The following is a 20,912-nucleotide window of genomic DNA, read 5'->3' as shown; positions in this document are numbered from 1 at the left end:
TGAAATGTCAGACAATGTGCAAATAGCAAACAAAGTGTGTAAAAACAGCTGTAAACAGAATTGATGGATATATATTGGAAGTGTGTATTTAATGTATGTCTGTGCAGTCCATAGAGTTAATGTGTGCATGTGTGTGTTGTGCTCAGTACAGTTCAGTTATTAAGGAGTCTGATGGCTTGTGGAAAGAAACTGTTACACAGTCTGGTCGTGAGGGCCAACCTTTCGGGTTTTTGACTGGTCACGGGTCTGAGTGAACGCTGGCGCGTCTTGGCTGCCGCTGCTCTCCCCGATAACAATAATTAACATCATATACACTGCATAGACTACAATGAGGATCTATTGCTTATGGCTTGTACTTGCCTGGACTGTACTGCATCTTGTACAGTCCGCAGTACTGTTTCAATACTCTGCTGCTGAACTTTTGAGTTTCCGTCCGTGTTTATATGACTCAATACCTCCTGTACTGCTTGCTCATCCGGACATCTTATATCTGCCTAGGCGGAAATATATTCATTGTGGCTCTCGGCGGAACTTCTGGTTTAATAAATCAAGTGATATAAAGTCATTATGGTCAGCTGTTCGACGCCCACCAAGGAACGCCAGTCGCCGCGCCGGTCAGCGTGTGCTGGCGAACCTGGCTAACTCGGCTACCAGACCAAGCAACAACAGCACTGTCAGTTTCGGTCTTCTTAACATCCGCTCTCTTACGAGTAAAGGGCATCTTGTGCAGGATCTTCTTGCAAATCGCAAGATTGATTTTCTCTGTTTGACCGAAACATGGCAGCAACAAAATGACTTTATTGCACTCAACGACGCCATTCCGCCAGGGTTTGTTTACATCTCTTAACCACGTGATTCTGGTCGAGGAGGAGGTCTGGCGATAATCTACCGTGAGAAGTGGAGACTGAGGTCAGTGAATGTTTCTGTCTCCCACTCATTTGAGGCTGCAGTTTGTCGGCTCTCTGGATCTACTCCAACTATTATCAGCACTGTATATCGACCACCAAAATTTAACAAGGATTTTATCCCTGACTTTGCTGCTTTTTTGAATGAAATAACTACTCTTTCACCAAATATAATTCTTGTGGGGGATTTCAATATTCACATGGATGATGTTCACAACAACATTGCTAAAGAATTTACATCTTGTCTGGATAGCTTCGGACTGCAGCAACATGTGAATTTTCCCACGCATATTAAAGGACATACTTTGGATTTAATCTGTTGTTCAGGTGTCTCTCCAGGCAAACTCAATGCAGACTTTTTTCCATGTACTGATCATCTGTTACTGTCCTTTAATGTTGATCTTCCTCTCTTCAAATCAAAATCTTCACGTATTATATCATTCCGGAAAATCAAGGACATTAATTTGGACAACTTGTCTTTAAGCATTGCAAGTCTTCCTAGGGCTGACAGCTGTTCCACTCCAGATAATTTGGTCTCTCAGTACAATAATAGTCTCCATAATTTGTTGAATACTTTTGCTCCAGTTAAGACTAGGACTGTTTCATTTACTGTTACTGCACCCTGGTTCACTCCTTTTCTCAGGCAATTAAAAGCAAAAGGACGACAGCTTGAGAGACTTTTCAGAAGAACTGGCCTTACTGTCCACAAGGAAATGTACTCAGAACATATGTCTCACTATAAAGACACTATTGCTAAAGCTAAATCTACATACTATTCTGGCTTAATCGGTTCTAATGAAGGGAATTCAAAGCTTCTTTTTTCCTTATTGAAAAATTTTACAACACCCACCGACTCACTTCCCTCTCATTTGTACTCATCTGATTTCTGCAATACTTTAGCATCATTATTTACCTCAAAAATTGAAGGCATTCATCGTCAACTTATGGCCCCTCCTGTTTCTACTCCATGTGTCTCAGTTCTACCTGTTCCTACACAACTGTTCTCTGAGTTTATTCTGCCCACAATTGATGATATCTTAAAACTTATTCATCAATCTAAATCTTCAACCTGTGTTCTTGATCCTTTACCAACTGTCCTTGTTAAGGCTACTGCTTCCTCTCTGTCCCATTTTATTATGGATATTATTTATTCTTCCCTTACCACTGGGATTGTTCCTTCTCTTTTCAAAACAGCTGCTGTAACTCCAATTCTAAAGAAACCAGGTTTGGACACCAACAACCTTAATCATTTTCGTCCTATTTCTAATCTTCCTTTCATTTCTAAAATTTTGGAAAAAGTTGTTGCTGCTCAACTTCATATCCACTTGTCTGGCAATAATCTATATGAACAATTCCAATCTGGTTTTCGCCCATTTCATAGCACTGAAACAGCTCTATTAAAAGTCACAAACGATTTGCTTATAGCAGCTGATTCTGGTTTACTATCCATCCTCCTTCTACTTGATCTGAGTGCAGCTTTTGATACAATTTCCCACGATATTCTTTTAGACAGGCTTTCCACTATTGGCATCACCAACACGCCTCTGAAATGGTTTCATTCATATCTCTCTGATCGCACACAGTTTGTTCAACTAAAATCATTCACCTCTTCTGTAGTTTCCGTTACCTCTGGTGTTCCCCAGGGCTCTGTTCTTGGCCCTTTGTTATTTATTACTTACCTTTTACCCCTTGGTCATATTTTTCATAAACATCAGGTTAAGTTTCATTGCTATGCGGATGACAACCAGCTCTACCTTTCCACAAAACCACATTCCAAACTCCCTCCATCTGCTCTTTCTGATTGTCTCATTGACATAAAATCATGGTTTTCAGCAAATTTTCTTAAACTAAATAGCAATAAAACAGAATTTCTCCTTATAGGCACAAAAACTGTGCTTAACAAATTTTCGAATTTTCTTATTTCCATTAATGAATCTCTCATAGCTCCCTCATCTCAGGTTAAGAGTTTTGGTGTCATCTTTGATAGTACCCTTTCTTTTACCTCACATGTAAATAATGATACTCGGGCTGCATACTTTCACCTTCGAAATATCAATAGGCTTCGTTCCTTTCTCACCACTCAATCTACCACCACTCTTATTCACAGTCTAGTAACCTCCCGGCTTGACTACTGTAATTCTCTTCTTATTGGGCTTCCTCACAAAACCCTTCATAAGCTGCAACTCGTTCAAAACTCTTCTGCCCGTATTATCACTCGTACTCCCTCTATCCATCATATTACACCTGTTCTGGAACAGCTACACTGGCTTCCCATTCATTTTCGTATCAAGTATAAAATTCTTCTAACATTTAAAGCTATCCACAATCTTGCACTTTCATATCTTCTTGATCATCTTCATACTCCAAAAACCAACTCGCACTCTTAGGTCTTCTTAGTCCACTCATTTCATTGTTCCCTCTGTCCGTCTTGTAACGATGGGGAACAGAGCTTTCAGTTACTCTGCACCTCAGCTCTGGAACTCACTTCCATCTGAGCTCCGTAATATTGATTCTCTTTCATCATTTAAATCTCAGCTTAAAACTCATCTGTTTAGTTTAGCTTATTCTACATCATGATTTGTAATGTTGGTCCAATTTTTTTTTTCTATGTAAGTATTGTATAACTATATTTTTTGTTGTTTTTCTTCTTCTTTTGTACGGTGACCTTGAGTGTTAGAAAGGCGCCTTTAAATAAAATGTATTATTATTATTATTATTATTTCTTGGTGATGGAGCTGGTGTTGAGTGACCAGGTGAAGTTCTACTCTAGATGAACACCAAGAAATTTGGTGCTCCTGACGATCTCTACAGAAGATCCGTCGATGTTCAGCGGAGAGTGGTCACTCTGTGCTCTCCAGAAGTCAACAACAGACTCTTTGGTTTCATCAACATTGAGAGACAGGTTGTTGGCTCTACACCAGGCAGTTAGCTGTTGCACCTCCTCCCTTTATGCTGACTCATCGTTCTTGCTGATGAGACCCACCCCGGTTGTGTCATCAGCGAACTTGATAATATGGTTCAATTTGTGCATTGCTGCACCGTCGTGAGTCAGCAGATAGAACAGCAGTGGACTGAGCAGGCAGCCCTGTGGGGCTCCAGTGATCAGTGTGGTGGTGCTGGAGATGCTGTTCCTGATCCGGACTGACTGAGGTCTCCAAGTCAGGAGTTCCAGGATCCAGTTGAAGAGGGAGGTGTTCAGTCCCAGCAGGTTCAGCTTCTCAATCAGGTGCTGAGGGATGATTGTTTTGAATGCTGAACTAAAGTCTATGAACAGCATTCAAGTCAAGAAGTCAAGAAGCTTTTTATTGTCATTTCAGCCATACATAGCTGTTGCAGTACACAGTGAAATGAGACAACGTTTCTCCAGGATCAAGGTGCTACATAAAACAAAGACAGGGCTAAGGACATGTAAGTAGTCTTAGCCACATAAAGTGCAACTGTGCAATCTGGTGCAAACAGTGCAGGACAAGACAAGCAAGACAGTGCAGGACAAAAGACAGTGCAGGACAAAAAACAGTGCAGACATTAAGTTACAAGACAATACAAAAAGTACAAAAAATGCAATACACAAAAGACAATAAACAGTAACAGAAACAGCGCCGACCGACCAGTGTAAATACTGAATGTTCAAACAATATTTTGTGCAGTAAAAGAATGAACAGCAGTAGGTTCTTAGCAGCAGGTCCTTTGGATTATATATAGAGTTGTGCAAAAAAACAGCAGATGACCGAGATATTGTCCAATATGTGCAAAAACAGCAGAAAAGTGTGCAAAACAGTGTGTGTGTTTTGTGAGGGTCTATGCAGTCCATACAGATGATGTGTGTGTATGTTGTGCTCAGTATAGTACAGTTCAGTTATTGAGAAGTCTGATGGCTTGTGGGAAGAAACTGTTACGCAGTCTGGTCGTGAGGGCCCGAATGCTTCGGTACCTTTTTCCAGACGGCAGGAGGATGAAGAGTGTGTGTGGGGTCATCGACAATGCTGTTGCCTTTGCGGACGCAGCGTGTGGTGTAAGTGTCCATGATAGAGGGAAGAGAGACCCCCAATGATCTTCTCCGCTGTCCTCACTATCCGCTGCAGGGTTTTGCGATCCGAGATCGTACAGTTCCCAAACCAGACAGTGATGCAGCTGCTCAGGATGCTCTCAATGGTCCCTCTGTAGAACATGGTCAGGGTTGGGGGAGGGAGATGTGCCTTTCTCAGCCTTCGGAGGAAGTAGAGACGCTGCTGGGCTTTCTTGGTGATGGCGCTGGTATTGAGTGACCAGGTGAGGTTCTCCGCTAGATGAACACCCAGAAATTTGGTGCTCTTGACGATCTCTACAGATGATCCGTCGATGTTCAGCGGAGAGTGGTCACTCTGTGCTCTCCTGAAGTCCACAACCATCTCTTTAGTTTTGTCCACATTTAGAGAAAGGTTGTTGGCTCTACACCAGGCAGTTAGTTGTTGCACCTCCTCCCTGTATGCTGACTCGTCGTTCTTGTTGATGAGACCCACCACGGTCGTGTCATCGGCGAACTTAATAATATGATTCGATCTGTGCATTGCTGCACAGTCGTGAGTCAGCAGAGTGAACAGCAGTGGACTGAGAACGCAGCCTTGAGGAGCTCCAGTGTTCAGTGTGGTGGTGCTGGAGATGCTGTTCCCGATCCGGACTGACGGAGGTCTCCCAGTCAGGAAGTCCAGGATCCAGTTGCAGAGGGAGGTGTTTAGTCCCAGCAGGCTCAGCTTACCAATCAGGTGCTGAGGGATGATTGTATTGAATGCTGAACTAAAGTCTATGAACAGCATTCGTACATAAGTGTCCTTATTGTCCAGATGGGTGAGGGCTAAGTGGAGGGCTGTGGTAATGGCATTGTCTGTGGAGCGGTTTGGACGATACGCAAACTGTAGGGGGTCAAGTGAGGGTGGTAGCTGGGTCTTGATGTGCCTCATGACGAGCTTCTCGAAGCACTTCATAACTATGGGTGTGAGTGCAACGGGACGATAGTCATTGAGGCAAGACACTGTAGACTTCTTTGGGACAGGAACGATGGTGGTAGTTTTGAGGCACGTAGGAACAACGGCGCTTCTCAGGGAAATGTTGAAGATGTCCGTAAAGACATCCGCTAGCTGTTCCGCACATTCTCTGAGCACCCTGCCAGGAATGTTGTCTGGTCCAGCAGCCTTCCGTGGGTTAACTCTGCATAGAGATCTCCTCACGTCGGCCGTGGATAGACAGAGTACCTGGTCGTCGGGACGAGGGATGGTCTTCCTTGGCGTAACGATGTCCTGTACCTCGAACCGAGCGTAGAACTCGTTCAACGCGTCTGGGAGGGAGGCGTCGCTATCACAAGCAGGTGAAGCTGTCTTGTAGTTTGTGATCGCCTGTATGCCCTGCCACATGCGCCGGGTGTCTCCGCTGATCTGGAAGTGGCTGTGGATTGTCTGGGCATGTGCACGCTTTGCTTCTCTGATGGCTCGGGACAGTTTGGCCCTTGCTGTTCTTAGGGCCACCCTGTCCCCTGTTCTGAAGGCTAGGTCCCTAGACCTCAGCAGAGCACGCACATTAGCAGTCATCCACGGCTTCTGGTTGGGGCGTGTAGTGATGGTCTTGGAGACGGTCACGTCATCAATGCACTTGCCGATGTAACTGGTCACTGCTGACGTGTACTCCTCCAAGTTGACGGAATCGCCGTTGGTTGCAGCCTCCCTGAAGATATTCCAGTCAGTGCACTCAAAGCAGTCCTGAAGAGCAGAAGTGGCTCCTGCTGGCCAGGTTTTCACCTGCTTCAGAACCGGTTTTGAGCGTCTGACGAGTGGTCTGTATGCAGGAATTAGCATAACAGTGATGTGGTCTGAGTAGCCGAGGTGGGGGCGGGGCTCCGCACGGTACGCGCCGGGAATGTTTGTGTAAACAAGATCCAGCGTGTTTTCACCTCTCGTAGCAAAGTCCACATGCTGATGGGATTTAGGGAGCACTGACTTAAGATTTGCATGGTTGAAATCTCCGGCGATGATAAAAAGTCCGTCGGGGTGAACATTCTGTAGGTCGCTAATAGCTCTGTATAGCTCACTTAGCGCCCCTTTAACATTAGCGCTAGGAGGAATGTAAACTCCGACAATGTAAACAGTAGTAAATTCCCGTGGTAAATAAAATGGTCTGCATCTAACAGTCACAAACTCTACTGACGATGAGCAGTAAGTAGAAACAAGCACAGAGTTCTTGCACCATTCCGTGTTGATATAAACACACACACCACCACCGCGAGTCTTACCGCAAAGAGCTGCATTTTTGTCAGCTCTAAATGAAGTTAGCCCGTCCAGCTGAATGGCGGCGTCCGGAACTCTGTCGCTGAGCCACGTCTCCGTGAAAACAAACACACAGCAGTTTCTAACCTCTCTCCGTGTAGAGCGTTTGAGTCGGATGTAGTCCAGTTTATTGTCCAGGGAGCAAACGTTGGATAGTAGAATGGACGGGAGAGCCGGCCGGCTAGGGTTTGTTTTTAGCCTAGCACGGACGCCCGCTCGCTTACCGCGCTTCCGCTTCCTCGCGAACCGCTTTCGGCGTCCCCTCCCCTGGTCTCTGGTATCAGGCGACACCGGGGACTGGAGGCCTGGTCTCCGCAGCAAGCCGAGGTCACGAAGCCTAACCAGTACATCATCGTGCAGGTTGGTTGTTACACGATTTCTGTACTTTATTAGGTCCTGGTGTTTGTATACATGTTTGTATACATGAACACCGCTGTCTCTGGCATCCATGTAGAAGCAATGGTCGGGCTCAAAACCGTAAATAAAAACTTAAAAACGTAATTAGCACCGTATTGAATCCGGAGAGGCCGCTGCGTGCTACTGCCGCGCCGCCATCTTGGCGTACACCTTCGTACGTACGTGTCTTTATTGTCCCGGTGGGTGAGGGCTAAATGAAGGGCCGTGGCAATGGCATCGTTCGTCGAGCGGTTGGGACGATGAGCGAACTGTAGGGAGTCCAGTAAGGGTGGCAACTGGACAGACACACAAAAGGTTTCCACACAAAAAATTCTTGTTATATTGTAAAACAGGTAAATGTTTCACCTACAACATTTCCTGGAACCATGAAGTTCAGGATAAGACTGTAATGTGACACATGGGTTATGAAACGGGAGGAAAAGTTAATTATCCAACAGGTAAACATCTGAAACTGCTATTAATATTTTAGATGTTGTAAATATATGTGATCAGACATCATAAATTACAAGGAGTTTTTAATTGTTAGGATCACAAGCAGTGGATGATGACTATGTGAACACACAGCAGCTGCATCCGAAGACTAAACAAAGCACAGGTATGTCTTTGTACTCATTATACTGATTATCTCACTTTTACTTGTATAATTTATTAACTAAAAGATGTTTAATATTTAGCTTCATCTAGTTACAACATCATCATATCTGCTCTTGGTCTTCTGCTGCTTGGAGCTTTAGCATCACTCTGTGCTGTAGGGATCTTGTGTGAGTATTAAATAGCACTTTAATCTGTTGTTCTCATTCAACAAATGACAATAAATAAAATAATTGATGGTTAAGTTAGAACGATTCTTTTTACAGTGCCATTTATACTAGAAACATACATCACATTACAATAGAATATTTATGTACCTTTGGTGCTTGGCCCCTAGAAACATTTTCATTCATCTATGTCTGAGTTTAGCCCTGATGTTCTTGTTCAACAGATCACAATAAAGTTGTTTCCACTGAGATGTTAAGTGAAAGACACGAGAACACTACAGCGAAACTGATGGTGCTACAATACAAAGCTACTGGTAAGAGATTTCCGAGGTTTTTCTGTTTGCTTCAGCAGCCAGCTGTTTGTCTTCATCATGTCCCAAAAGTCTCCATACAAACACTTTTTAGCTAATTCACATTTCATTTGTCACATACAGAAACAAACACAGTACAATGTGTAGTGAAATGTTTTTTAACTGGCTAATATAAAATATATATAATAAGAATAGTTAAAAATAGAAATATAATCATCTGAATATACATATTTTATATATATATATATATATATATATATATAAATAATATGGCACCCAGCTACCTAGCATCAGATAATAGGCAGACAATAGTGAAGTGGAGAGATCCAAAAAGAAAAAAGAGATCCAAATTAGTGATCTTGATCTGTGCCTGTTAGATATGTAAATAGGGGAAACCTTCCTATACCTTCCTCTGTAAAATACCGAATACATTTCCGTACACGCACTGTTAAACGTGTTAACCATCTCTTCACTTCTTAAAATTATAGCAAATAAGTTTATCGCTGACTCAGTCATTCTGCCTAAAGTACAAGATATCGGGATTTAAGAAAAGCTGGCCGCATATTCATGAGTCAATAAATCCTGAACTAAAGGGTGTTCACAAATAACACCTCTTTTTTATTGTAATAATGTAGAAAGACAATTCAATTTTCCTCAAAATCAGCTTTCATCCGCGTTGGACAAAATAACACATAAGAGATTGATTCCAGCTGGCTCTCTACATTACTATGATAAAAAAAAAGGTGTTATTTGTGTAATAAGAGCGTTTTGCTCGGGAGTTATTGACTCGGGAAACTCGAATCTGTGAATATGCGGCCAACTTTACTTACTGTAAGTGATATCGGGTGCGTCTCGATGACGTCAGAATCCATTCAATATATTCAGACTTTTCATTCAATATATTCAAAATCCATTCAATATATTCAGACTTTTTATTCAATTCTCTCCTGAATAATTTCCTAAACGGCATGCCATACATAATAATATATACTTACTTTCTTTATTGTCCCCAAAGGGGAAATTCTTTTGCACTTGTTCAACACACACAACATAAACATAAACAGTCATAATACACACATGTCAAAAACATTCAGAATAACACTCAGTGATGTCTATTGTTAAGATACTTAATGACTGAGGGATCAGGCTTCTTCCAAAGCGGACCCTTCTGCACCTCAGAGCCCTGTACCTGTGCCCTGAGGGCAGTGGGGCTAGATACTCATTTAGTGGATGTGTGGAATCCCGTTCTACTGAAATGGCAAAGCGTCCGATAGCTGTTTTATTAACTCTAACAAAAAGTGTGCTTTAACACTCTACATTTGATTACATTGTCTTCTGGTAAACTGATTAACAGGAGTAGTTTCAGTCTCCCTTAAGGTGTGAATTGGGGGCAGGGCTTACCTATTTAAATTGAAAGTGAACCAGCCTACTCTTCAGTGTGCTTTAACTCTCTACATTTGATTATATTGTCTTCTGGTAAAGTAGGTTCCTGTCTTTTGTATACTATCTGCTTAACTCACTTTGTTCTAGAGTAGTGTGATTTGAATTATGTTATATTCTATACCATTATTGATTTTTATAGTATTGGTCTTTGTTGTTCTCTCAGCTGATTAATCAGGAGTAGTTTCAGTCTCCCTTAAGCTGTGAATTGGGGGCAGGGCTTACCTATTTAAATTGAGGGTTCAATTGCTTCTGTAGCGGTTTGTCAGAATCTCTCTCTAACATTAATGTCTAGTACTGTTTGATATATTCTACCATACCTTAATTCTCACCCTTGTTTGACTACAAATATGTGCATCAAACCCATCTCTGTACTCAAGGCCTACTCTCGCAGACGCTCTCATCCACAGAGCAGAGGTCACAATCCCAGTAACCTCACCTACCCTCCTCTGTTGTGTAAGTCTCAAACAGTGGTGGTAGGTGGGCTCTGGAATTGTCAGTCTGCTGTAAAGAAAGATTTTATCTTTGCTTTAACTTCCCATTACTCCTTTGATTTTCTTGCTCTAACAGAGACCTGGATATCCCCACAGAACACTGCTACACCAGCTGCTTTATCCTCTGCCTATTCTTTCTCTCACTCACCACGAGAAACAGGCAGGGTTGGTGGTACAGGTTTATTGTTGTCAAAGAAATGGTGCTTTACACCTCTACTCTTCTCTCATTTAACCATCTCTTCTTTTGAATTCCATGCCATTTCAGTTACCCCTCCTATCAACCTTGTTATCATTGTTGTCTACCGCCCTCCTGGTCCCCTAGGAGACTTCTTGGAAGAAATGGACTCACTGCTTAGTGCTTTCCCTTCCGATAGCTCCCCCCTGACAGTGCTTGGTGACTTCAACCTCCCCTCTGACAAGCTACATTCTTCTTCTCTCCTGTCTCTTCTCGACTCTTTCTTCCTCACACTCAACAGCTACATCCCCACACACAAAGGAGGCAATGTCCTGGAGCTGGTTTTCACCCGTCCTTCTCCAGCTGCAGACGTGACTGCTACCCCACTACACGTCTCTGATCATCACCTGGTATCCTTCACCATCACTCTACCTGTCCTACCTAAAACTACCTCTCACCCCCTTGCTCTTACTCACCGCAACCTTCACTCTGTCTCCCCTTCATCTGTAGCTTCTGGCACTCTTTCTTCCCTTCCTGATACTGAGTTTTTTTCCTCACTACCCTTGTACTCAGCCACAGATACTTTCCTCTCATCTCTTTCCTCAACTATGGACTTCCTCTGCCCTACGTTCACTAAACCCAAGAAAACTTCTTGTTCTGCTCCTTGGCTTTCAGATGTGCTGCGCGACAATCGAAGAGAGCTAAGATCATCAGAGAGAAAGTGGAAGAAATCACAACTTGATGCAGATCTTGATTTTTACAGAACACTTCTTGTCAAGTTCTCCTCAGATGTGACATCAGTAAGATCAGTAACTACAGACCGGTATCACTTCTCTCATTTCTTTCAAAAATTCTTGAATGCATTGTCTATAAATCAACTGTCTGTCTATCTCTCACAGAACAACCTCCAAGATCCCAACCAGTCTGGCTTTAAAGCAGCTCATTCTACAGAGACAGCCCTTTTGGATGTCTCTGAGAACCTACATACTGCTAGATCAGCCAAACTGTCATCCGTCCTTATCCTCCTTGACCTTTCAGCAGCGTTTGATATGGTCAACCACAAGACTCTCTTATCCACCCTCAGGAGTCTTGGGATTTGTGGATCAGCTTGGGAATGGTTTGCCTCCTACCTGGAAGGACGCTCATATCAGGTAACAAGGAGGGGAGTGACATCTGCTCCACGCAGACTCTCCACTGGCGTCCCACAGGGCTCAGTACTTGGTCCTCTTTTTTTCTCCCTGTATACCCACTCTCTTGGGGAAGTTATTTCATCACATGGGTTCTCTTACCACTGCTATGCTGATGATACACAACTTATCTTCTTTTTCCCACCCTCAGATGCCACAGCTTCTGACCGGATCTCAGCATGTCTGGCAGAAATTTCATCATGGATGACTGCTCATCAGTTAAAGCTCAATCCTAGCAAAACTGAACTGCTGTTCATCCCAGGTGATTCATCCCCAGGTCATGATCTTGCTATATCCTTGCACAACGATCTGATCTCCCCTTCAGCCACAGCTCGCAACCTTGGGGTAACCATGGACAATCAACTGTCCTTTTCCTCTCATGTTGCTAATCTGACTCGCTCATGTCGGTTTCTTCTCTACAACATTTGAAGGATTCGGCCATTTTTGTCCACACAGACTGCTCAGGTACTTGTTCAGTCTCTTGTCATTTCTAGACTGGATTACTGCAATGCACTGCTGGCAGGTATACCTATGAACACAATCCGTCCTCTGCTAATGATCCAAAATGCAGCTGCCCGGCTTGTTTTCAACCTGCCAAAGTTCTCGCATACCACCCTGCTGCTGCGATCCCTCCACTGGCTTCCGGTAGCTGCACGCATCTGATTCAAAACACTGATGCTGGCCTACAAAGCCAAAAATGGACCAACTCCCTCTTACCTCAAAGCCCTCACCATTCCTCACACTGCACCCCACAACCTCCGATCTACCAGCACTGCTCGACTGGTTCCACCATCTCTCAGGGTAAGAGGCAAGTATACTACAAGACTCTTCTCTGTTCTGGCACCAAGGTGGTGGAATGAACTTCCCCTAGAGGTCCGGACAGCTGAGTCACTGGCTATTTTCAAGCGGCGGTTGAAGACCTACTTATTCAGGAAACACTTCAACTAGCACTTCTTTCCTTATCTTTGGGAAAGAAAAAAAAAAAGAAAAAAAAAAAAACTGACACTTTTTCATTGTAACTTTGAACAAATGTTTTAAACTCATGGTATCTTAAGTATGTAACCTAGTGAACCAGCATTAATGTATTCAATGTTAGAGATTTAAGCACTTATGTACGTCGCTCTGGATAAGGGCATCTGCCAAATGCTGTAAATGTAAATGTTATTGAGTTGTATAAGGTTAGGTGTAGGAAGACCTATAACATTTGCAGCAATATTGGACACCTTTGTGAGTTTGACCATATTTTTAACAGAAAGCATGCCGAAAAAACAAGTTGAACAATACAGTAAAATTGACTGAATAATGCTTTGATAAAGTAGTAATAGTAAACGAGTGGTTATATTGTGGTTCAAGTGTGATTTAATTATGCTCAACTTCTTTAAGATCAAATACATCACATATGATTTATTAAGTGATATTGAATACGTGTGTGAAGCATCAGGAGCGCATCCCTGCAATGATAAGACTAGTGCTCTGGTTTACTCAAATCCTAAAAAGTCATTTTGCATCAAAATCACTTCTCTTGTGTTTTAGAGACAAAGATTGTATAAAGATCTGAAGGCAAGGCATCATGGGTTTGTCTCTGCATGCAGTGGGAAGTTCAGTCTATTTTCCCCCTCTGTTTACCCCCATTATCAAAAAACCTTTAAATCAATTTTTTTTGTTTGTTTTAGAGACAGAGAAACTGATTGGGATGCTGAAGGCAAAATACCAGCAAGCTCATGAACGTCTGTCTGCATGCAATGGTAAGGCTTTATCCTGGTGGTACCTACTCCAAGGGGCAGTTATTTTAAGCCTTAATGCATGTGATCCGGCATTATTATTTATTTATTATTATTATTATTATTATTATTATTATTATTATTATTATTATTATTATTATTATAGTGTAGTGTATGTGCTGCAGAAGGGAAGATGCCACCTGAAGCAGGGATCGAACCTGGATCTCTAGGTCATAGGATGAATTTTCAAAAAATCAGACCCACACAGGATAAAACCCTGACACAGCTTTATACATTTAAAATAAAACTAGCACATCACGACTTGACCATGATTCAAAACAAATGAAACATAAGTTAACAATTACATGACTACTACATGGATACCTGAGATCACAATGCAGTCAAATATATATGACAAAACATCAGGGTAAATGGAGAAGTGACACAGCAGTACATCACACCTGGGGAACACCTATGGTTAAACAACCACCAGCCCCCTCTCTGGTGGTCTGTCAGGGAAGTGTCCCAGTAGCTCCTGGTAGTATGTTTTAAATAGAATCAAGATGTTTCACATAACTGTAAAATTTGTTATGTAGTTATTATATAATTTTATTTTATAACTGCTCTTTTTTAAAACTGTTCAAAAAAGCAAAAACCCTGCACATTTTGTGAGGAAGGATGGAAGTCTCTTGGTTTAAAGTGTTATTACTTCTCCACTCATAAACTGAACTGGACACAGAGTCGAGATTACTGTGTGGAGAAAGGAGGTCACCTGGTGATTATAACCAGCCAAACTGAACAGGTGAGTGTAGAGCTTCTCTTTATAATTTAATCTAATAATTTATTTATTTAATATAACTGTTTTCTACATTAGGGCTTTTTATTCCCACAAATTGGAGAAACACACTGGATTGGCTTGAATGACTTGGAGACTGAGGGTCAGTGGATGTGGGTGAACAACCAGCCCTTAAAGGAGACTGGTGTAACGTAAGGACAGTGTTCACTCACACACTATTTCTCATTAACCTCTTGTCTTCACACTAAACTCATTTTACTATTACAAAGCTCCAGCAATGTATATACTCATTTATGCATAAAATAAATTCAATATTTAAGAAACTTTTTACAGTTGTTATGTCTTATGTATGTAGGTTCTGGTTTAGTGCTCCAGAGGGACCAATTGAGCCTGATAACTGGAAAGGGGAGGACCCTTCTGGAGAGAACTGTGCTACTCTGGGGAATGCAAATGTTAACACACATAACTGGTTTGATGCTTCTTGTAGTACAATCAAAAAGTACATCTGTGAAAAGTAAAAGGATTTTCTCTTACGTTTGAGTCTGCAAATACTTGTTTTTATTAATGGAGGACAGTTCTTGGTTGTTGACTATAACTATTTGATATTGTAAAACAGCTAACATTAAGTTTATCTATAGTTTCTTTTTTCATTTTTCATACTTGGATCATGTGTGTGGATTTTCTCCTTCTGCTTGTGGAATCTTTTAAATTGTACTGTAGGGATGAACATGTATCTATTTTATGAATGAAGTGTGTCCTGATTATGTTAGCTGACGCTAGATGTAACCTTAAGTTGCTTTGAATAAAGACATTTACTGTAATAAAAGTGTACAAGTCTGGGGAAAAACTGATTTGATACATTGTTAATTTCATTACTTTAAATTTCCATCTGTTCATCTTCTCTATAAAAAGGACTCTGGGGTAGTCACCTAGAGTCGATTTGAGGATGATCTGAAGCATCACCTAAGAATGTTCGGACACCAGAGTAATAAAACAGAAGACACACTGTGTGAACAACCTTGATGATAATAGTAATAGGAGACATTACAATAAAACCGAAGTAACACAAGACAAGGCTGTATAACAACGAGAATTCAGAATGAAGCATTTTTTTACTGGTTAAAAAATAGTTTTAAAAAAACAACAGTTCAAGAAAAGTTATAAGTAGTTATGTAATAAAAAAACCAAGAGCCAACACACACACACACACACACACACATTTACTACACACACACATTTACTACACACACACATTTACTACACACATACCACACACACACTCATCATATGCATTATGCATATACACACTCACTCATCGTACACCTGCACCTATTACGGAGGGTAAGGATGGGCCTTCTCTGTGTACAACACCACATCATCCGTGGAGAAAACTACACACCTACACACCCCTAACTACTTTAGCAACAATACCTGACTAAAAGGGAGGGAAAAACACTGAAACTATTTTCTCCACTCACTTGAGAGACAGGCAGCTCACTGGGAGGCTTTCTAAGCAGGGCTTTTCTAAGTGAATTGAATAAACGCCAGTCTCTGATCCCATGTGAATTTTACTGAGTGTCTCTTGTAACTTAGTGTTTATATAGGTTAAAAATCTAAATTCAAGTCAACTTCTTCAATGTCACACACATCATATACAATGTATTTACATATTAAAAAGGTGCAGAATGAAAATAAAATCCTGAAAACCCTGTTCACTTGATGTCTTTCTGTTGTACAGTAACACCAGGGACACAAGTTTTGAGTTTTGTGCTTCTTATTTTCTGTGAGTGCATCTAAGTTTGTATCAGAAATTATTCCCTTTTTCCACAGAAAAAAACTTCCACATAAAAACTGTATGAAGAAGTGAAGGTGGAGCGTCAGCAAGTTCAGGAAGAAGAAAATCAAATAAATGCCTTATGCTTTCTAGTGTGAGGGTGAAATCTATCGGGCTATCCTGAGTTTTTCACTAGAAAGCAGAAGTCACTTATTTTTATTTGTAGTGAAGCAATAGTGAGGTTCAGAAGTGCCATCTGTCTATGAAGATATAAGTTTTGAATTCTGCAAAATGGACGATAGTGAAAACTCAGGTATGTGTTTGTTTGATGATTAAATACTGCTACTGAGAAGAACTAATGAGGTTATGAAATAACAACAAAAAATTAATGTGTTCATATATACAGAAAATATTTTACACAAACACCCTTCAGTTCATGGAAAAAAAACAAGTCAAAACCGGAAAAAAATCCTATTATTTATATTATACTAGCAATAAATAGTCCTGTCCTGAACAGTTTCCCAAAACTAAAAACCTTCTGATTTATGTCCATTAATTTTACATTAATGTTTAACTGTAGTAACTATTACACCACAAATTAGTTTGAAATATCAGCTAACTGTAACTGTGCATGGCATTAGGTCTGGAAATGATTTTATCTATACTGCAAAGATGTATGAAATAACTAAAGCTTTTCTCTCAGATATCTCTGACCGCACTGAGCTGAAAGACAAGAAGAAACCAGGAAAGATATTCAGATCTGCTTTTGGTCTCCTCCTAATACTTGGTGTTTTATTAACACTCTGTGTTGTAGGGATCCTTTGTAAGTGTTAAGTTGTGCTTATCAACTTTATCTTTGTTCTCAATCAACAAATCATAATAAAGTGTCTCCTTTGATCCATCAAGTGAGATGAATTCATCCTAGCATGAAAAACTTACATTTCTTTGATGGTGAACACCGTTCCACATGTGGAACAGTACCGCTAGGGGCTGAAGCTGCATAATTTCATTGTAACTTTTAAGCATTAAATCCTCTAAAAACACGAAAAAACTTATGTTTCTAGTAAAGTTTATACTCTCAATATTTTTTTAAGCCCACGCACAAAGCATAATATGATTCATAGCCGTCATACTATTAGAAAATTTTTTTGGAGAAAACTGACCTAGGTGGCGCTAGACCAGTTTCCCCTTACCTTTAGACGCATCCCTTTCTTCACTGGGGTAATATATTCCAAAACAAATATTCCACAAAAATCCACACAGGTCCAAGAAACTGGTATCTGTACGCCTTTTAATCCAAAACGCTTTGGTCGCGCCGCAAATATTCCGAAAAATTGGAAACAGTGGTGCGCCACCATCTTTGTTTCGGCTCTAACTTCTCATTGGGGGTTTCAAAAATTCTAAATTTGTCATATTTATAGCCCAGGGCGCAACGAATCAAACAAGCCCTCGCTTGAGCCAATCGGTGCTTGTATTGCAGAGATAGACGGCTGAGAAGCCAATGAGGTCAGACGTCATTTTTTGGGAACCCTCCCTTGACTGACAATTACTCCTTCCAATAGCAATGAAATTGGCCGGGACCTATACGGCTCTTTAGCCAATAAGGATACGATTCCAACGGTATGCCACGACCCCCCTCTCTGCTGCTTGCTTCTGCGCGGAAATCGTGCGCGATGGGTTTATTGCGCAATCCTCGACCTTTTCACACTCACAGCTCAGGGTGTCAGGTTACAGGCCTCTTTACACAACAGAATAGTAGAGAGAGAGAGGCTGTGCTGGTTTTAGGCCATTTAAACTGAGCATGCAGTCTTTTAATTCAAAGTTATACAGTAAACAAGAAACACATGACCGGATGGACATGTCCGTAGAAAAATAGTTTTATTGAAGCCATTTTTGGGTCTTTTGATTTGATTTTTTTTGGTGAAAGCCAAGACATGTGGCTATGACCCTCAGTTGTTAAATGTTACCTATCATGTTCCAGAGAAATAAGATTAATTAAAAATCTCAGGCGAAAATCAAAACATTCCATTCTAGCCTCTGTAACTTTGTGCCAGTATCAACCTGAAACTAGTTTGTGAAACTAGAGAATCTCTTCTTTCCAATGAGATCAGGTGTTTCAAAGTATGTGGGAGATGTATCACTTTTTGTTTTGTATACAATTTTGGGTGTTCACCATCAGGATTTATTATACATTTAGTTTTTATTGTTGTGTGAATTATGTATACAGAAATTCTCCATTTTCCTTTTTCAAACAACAAAGAGCAAGCACCCCCACCCAAAACAAAAACAAACCCCTAGACAAAGACACACACACACACACACACACACACACACACACACACACACACACACACACACACACACACAAACACCCCACATCCCCCTGTTAAAACAACTGAAGAAATGGAAGAAAGGTTATGCATACAGTCCAATTTTTGACCGAATTAGAACTTTAATCAGGTAACACCCGTAGTCTCCTAAAATAAGAAATAACAGGTTGCCACTTGCAAAAAAAGGTGTCAGTAGAACCCCTCAGTGTACATTTTATTTTCTCTAACTTAAGAAAAAACATCAAATCCTTAAACCACTGAGAGATGGAGGGACTTCTTATTGCATTCCAGTGTAGAAGTATACATGGCGTCAATTGCACTTCAAATATGGAGGACATAATGCTGAAAAAACCTGTCCAGAATGCATGTAATTTTGGGCAGAGAAAAAACATATGACTTAAATGAAAGGGGGAAGCATGACATCTGTCACATCTGTCCACTTCTTATTTTGTAATAGTAATTATAGTAATTGCAACTTTTGTTCTATTATTTTTTTTCTGGTTTATTCACATTATCTAAAAGCTTCTTTACATCAGAAAATATTCTCTTTTGCTTTAGTGGTAAGATTCTCACCATCATTATAGATAGATAGATAGATAGATAGATAGATAGATAGATAGATAGATAGATAGATAGATAGATAGATAGATAGATAGATAGATAGATAGATAGATAGATAGATAGATAGATAGATAGATAGATAGATAGATAGATAGATAGATAGATAGATAGATTTCATAACTGATTATTTTTTTTATCTCGTCTTGAAAAACAGCAAATACAAACAATGGACAATGTGAGGAAGGATGGAAGTCTCTTGGTTTAAAGAGTTATTACTTCTCCAGTTTTAAACTGAACTGGGAACAGAGTAGAGATTACTGTGTGGAGAAAGGAGGCCACCTGGTGATTATAACCAGCCAAACTGAACAGGTTTGAAGTGTAGAGCTTCTTTTCTTTCCAGTTTTTCAGATAAAATGTAATTTTTTGGTCTCTATTTCACTTGAATTGATTACAGCTTTATGTGATGTTATTTTATAAAATAGGATTTTGTTGTTTCACAAATTGGAGAAACACACTGGATTGGTTTACATGACTTGGAGACTGAAGGACAGTGCATGTGGGTGAACAACAAGCCATTAAAGGAGACCAGTGTAACGTAAGGACAGTGTTCACCCACATAGTTCAATTTTCAATTCAATTCAATTCAAGTTTATTTGTATAGCGCTTTTTACAATAGACATTGTCTCAAAGCAGCTTTACAGAACATAAACACAGAGCAGAAGGTAAACATAATTAATGATAAAAGGAATTAACGAATAATAAAAGAAATAAGAATTAACAGAATAAAAATTCTAGATTATTATTAGATGTATATAGTTCACAGTGTGTATGTATTTATTCCCCTATGAGCAAGTCTGAGGTGACTCAGGCAGCAGTGGCAAGGAAAAAGTCCCTTGAATTGGTAAAGGAAGAAACCTTGAGAGGAACCGGACTCAAGGGGGAACCCATCCTCATATGGGTGACACTGGGGGTGTGATTGTAATATACAGTCAGTTAAATGTTGTATTGGTGTGAGGTTCAAGGACTTCTGATCTCTTCTGATCCTGAGTACCACAGAGTCTAACTGGAGATGTCTCAGGATTCTTAGAGTCGGCCTCGGCTCAGTGGACGTCCAAAGGCTTCGTCCCACAGAGGACGTTGGGAGCTGGTACAGTGTCTGGTACATAGTCTATAAACTCATTTTACTGTTCTGCTTATAGATCTACAAAGCTCCAGTAATACATATACAATATATATATATTTTGTGTTACGTCCAAAGACGTGTATTTTGTCTTGTCTTGTGGTTGCTGTTGTGTTGTCTCCTGCTCTCCTGTGGCTCCTCCTACTGTCTTCTCTCAGGTCACCTAATTGCTTCCTCCCAGCTGCACCTGTTTACCAACCGGAAGGGAAGGAGTTTAAAAGCAGAGCAGAAGGCTCAATTGGAGACCCCGTTCCTTTTCTCCAAGAGCATGATCTGTCCGAGCGTGTTCTGTCCAGCCCGGCGTATTGAATTCTATGTTGTGCTTATTATCCAGTGATATTGTGATCAGTGACTTTGGTTCTGATGGTTCTTTTGTTATTGTGTGTAATTTTGGGAACGGTAGGAAGGTGGGTGCCACTTTATTTTGTGAATCCTTGTTTTCTCCTGTTTTGTGTTAGTTAGGGAGTGAGTTCAGGTATCTGTTATTTATTTTACTTTTGTGTTCTAGATTATCAAGATTTCAACTCCCCAGACAGTGAACTTTTGTTTGTTATTTTGGCGTTGCCCCCT

General features: G+C 40.8%; 2 protein-coding genes across 2 annotated transcripts in view; both read left to right on the top strand.

The window, feature by feature from the left end:
- LOC113662804 (C-type lectin domain family 6 member A-like) overlaps positions 1-20,912 on the top strand; it is a 39,725-nt gene that overhangs the window by 7,925 nt on the left and 10,888 nt on the right. The gene's annotated exons all lie outside the window — the stretch shown is intronic.
- LOC113659018 (CD209 antigen-like protein E) overlaps positions 1-20,912 on the top strand; it is a 46,225-nt gene that overhangs the window by 17,487 nt on the left and 7,826 nt on the right. The window contains exons 3-6 of the mRNA XM_047816611.1: positions 8,142-8,210; positions 8,290-8,376; positions 8,598-8,687; positions 13,654-13,725. Coding sequence (XP_047672567.1) covers positions 8,142-8,210; positions 8,290-8,376; positions 8,598-8,687; positions 13,654-13,725 — 318 coding nt within the window. The remainder of the gene's footprint in view (positions 1-8,141; positions 8,211-8,289; positions 8,377-8,597; positions 8,688-13,653; positions 13,726-20,912) is intronic.

The sequence above is a fragment of the Tachysurus fulvidraco genome, chromosome 7, assembly GCF_022655615.1.
Source record: "Tachysurus fulvidraco isolate hzauxx_2018 chromosome 7, HZAU_PFXX_2.0, whole genome shotgun sequence".
Lineage (NCBI taxonomy): Eukaryota > Metazoa > Chordata > Actinopteri > Siluriformes > Bagridae > Tachysurus > Tachysurus fulvidraco.
Note: the sequence above shows the minus strand (reverse complement) of the source record. Positions and strands in the feature narration are given on the sequence as shown.